Source organism: Morone saxatilis, unplaced genomic scaffold (genome assembly GCF_004916995.1).
Source record: "Morone saxatilis isolate NCDOM2014 unplaced genomic scaffold, NCSU_SB_2.0 Contig11, whole genome shotgun sequence".
Taxonomy (NCBI): Eukaryota; Metazoa; Chordata; class Actinopteri; family Moronidae; genus Morone; species Morone saxatilis.
This window is the reverse complement of record NW_023339663.1, coordinates 27,315,911-27,318,267: the sequence shown is the minus strand read 5'-3', so window position 1 is coordinate 27,318,267 and position 2,357 is coordinate 27,315,911. Positions and strand designations below refer to the sequence as shown.

General features: G+C 40.3%; 1 protein-coding gene across 1 annotated transcript in view; it reads right to left on the bottom strand.

Moving 5' to 3' along the window:
* The window catches only part of si:ch211-186j3.6 (neural-cadherin), a 275,078-nt gene that overhangs the window by 96,371 nt on the left and 176,350 nt on the right, over positions 1-2,357 (bottom strand). Inside the window, exon 25 of the mRNA XM_035682213.1 lies at positions 13-242. Within this exon, the coding sequence (XP_035538106.1) occupies positions 13-242 (230 nt within the window). The remainder of the gene's footprint in view (positions 1-12; positions 243-2,357) is intronic.

The window sequence follows — 2,357 nt, the reverse complement described above, 5'->3', positions numbered from 1 at the left end:
ACAGTGACTTACCTTTTGTTTGTGGGCAGCCAGATACCCATGCATTTTCTCAGGCTGGAGGAAGGAGGGGCCACCATGCACAGCAAAACGAACATCCAGCATTCGCTCCTTCACATCCATTAGGCTAAAGATGTTGACATCATCAGGTGGAACAGAGAGCATCTCAGACAGGAAGTCCACCAGCAGCTCGTAGCGGCTCCGCTGCTTCCCTCTCAGTTCAATGAACTCCTTTGCTATGATGTCTGAGAAACACACACACACACACGATTGGAATCTTGACTGTATAGAAGTGGCCTCATTATTTCCACCCCTGCTCAAGGATAAATCCAATTATTTTCAAACTGGGCCCAAGTACTAAACTAAAATATAGTCCAGAACACTCAAGACCGGAGCTGTGATAATAAATTGTTGGAAATGGCTCACTTTGTCTGGGAAAATCTTTTGTTGGAGGGTTATTTTGTGTCTGTACTGTATATCTGTATCTGTATGTGTGTGTGTGTGTGTGTGTGTGTGTGTGTGCACGCTTGCAGGTGAATGTAGTGATTGGGAATTGGAGTTTCTAACTGTGCCAGTTAAAGATAATTACACTCTTGACAATTTGTGGCTCAATTTCTAATCATACTCAGCACCAGGCTCTTGAGGAAATCAGTCCAGTACCCGTGGTTTAGCATGTCAGAGTTGTATGTTTAAGGGCCCAATCTGAAAGTTATGTCAATAAGATAGAGAGTACAAAAACAAGATCAAATTTAAGCTTGATCTGTGTGGCTTAAAGGTCCAGTGTGTAACATTTAGGAGGATCAATTGGAAAAAATTTAATATAATATTCATAGGTATGTTTTCACAAAGGTCTGGCTGCAGGAAAAAATAAATAAAAATAAACCCTAAGTCAGGATGCAGGAACAGTGCCTTGCCAAAAAAAGTGTTGGGTGGAAAAAACTTATTTTGGTGAAACATTTGCACATGGGGAGGCAAAGCCTGTCGTCAGAAGGGCTAATTCCCTGCAAAAGAAAAAGGTAACAGCTGCTATATTTCGTACCGTTAGCAACCAGGTTAGAGTACGTATGGTTTTGAGTGTTTAGGTTGCTATCTCCGAGGTTGTTGTTGCTATGATTTCCTGTAGCCAGAAAACGGTAATGCGCACAACGCACATACTGGAAAGGGAGAAGGATGCCAATCAAAGACAACCAAAAACAAGTTTGGCTCATATTAGAAGAACTTTATACCAATTTTACCCCTGATCTACCTCCACAGTTTTGGACCTGCTTCAGGCATGTTTAGTACAAAATATGAGCAGTTCAAAGATTAGGACAGGGAAGAAAACTTTAGGGGCAGTTTAAAAAGTCAGGGAATCACCAAAGTCTTCATCTTCCAGATGCCATGGATAAATTGAAAGAATGTCAACCTCAGAATGACGCTAGAGGAAAAGCCAGGAGATCACTAAGATAAGTTGACTGTATCCTCTCATGATGAATGTCCAGTAGTTGAGATATTTTAGTCTAGAATTAAATGGTGGATTGACCAACCAGCCAACAGCTCAACATAGGTCCCCCGACACCCCACATTGCATCTTTTAAATATTGTAAGTGGAAAGAGCCAGGCAGAAATGGGGGACGCACATAAGCTACCCATTAAATTCTTCTGATAGAAGATAAATTGTCTTCATGCAGTTGCTTTAATAAACTTGCTGTATTCTTTATAATGAATGACATACCATTTCCCTAATTACGAGGTTTCATACTGATGAAAACACAGATGAATGCAGGGTATTTTTGTTTTTTTTCCACTCAAACACAGCCACATCAAAGGAATGTATGTATAAAAGATGGTTCCCTCACTAGGAGAGGTTGCATTGGGGTTCAGCCACTCCACTCGTCTGAGAGAAAAGAAAAGTGAGTGGGAGGAGTGAGAAACGGAGGGAGCTTTTCATCCATTATTCAGCCTTTTGAAATGATCTGCTAAACTTTGTGTGTTGACAGTCAAGACTGTGTTATATACTTTCATTCATTCGCTTTTCAGGAATGCAGGAATATAAACCATGTGATATACTTTAGATCGCGAAAAGACAGGACGAGTGTCAAACCATTTTAAATTTACTATACGATTAGATTTCTTTCTTTTGCAATCTGACTGTGCCAATCTACATGTCCTGTACTGAAAGTAGATACACAGTACACACAGTTGGAAGACAGAAAAAACAAAGCATAGACAAAAGTGTAGCATTAGACCTAACCTAGTTTAAAAATATAGCCTCGGGAATTGGTTCAATTTTGGATCTCAAAATGGCTGGAACAGTTAAGTTCAGCCGAGTTGGGTCCTAACTGTACGTTTAGACCAAAAGCGTACAAAGCGTACAAAGC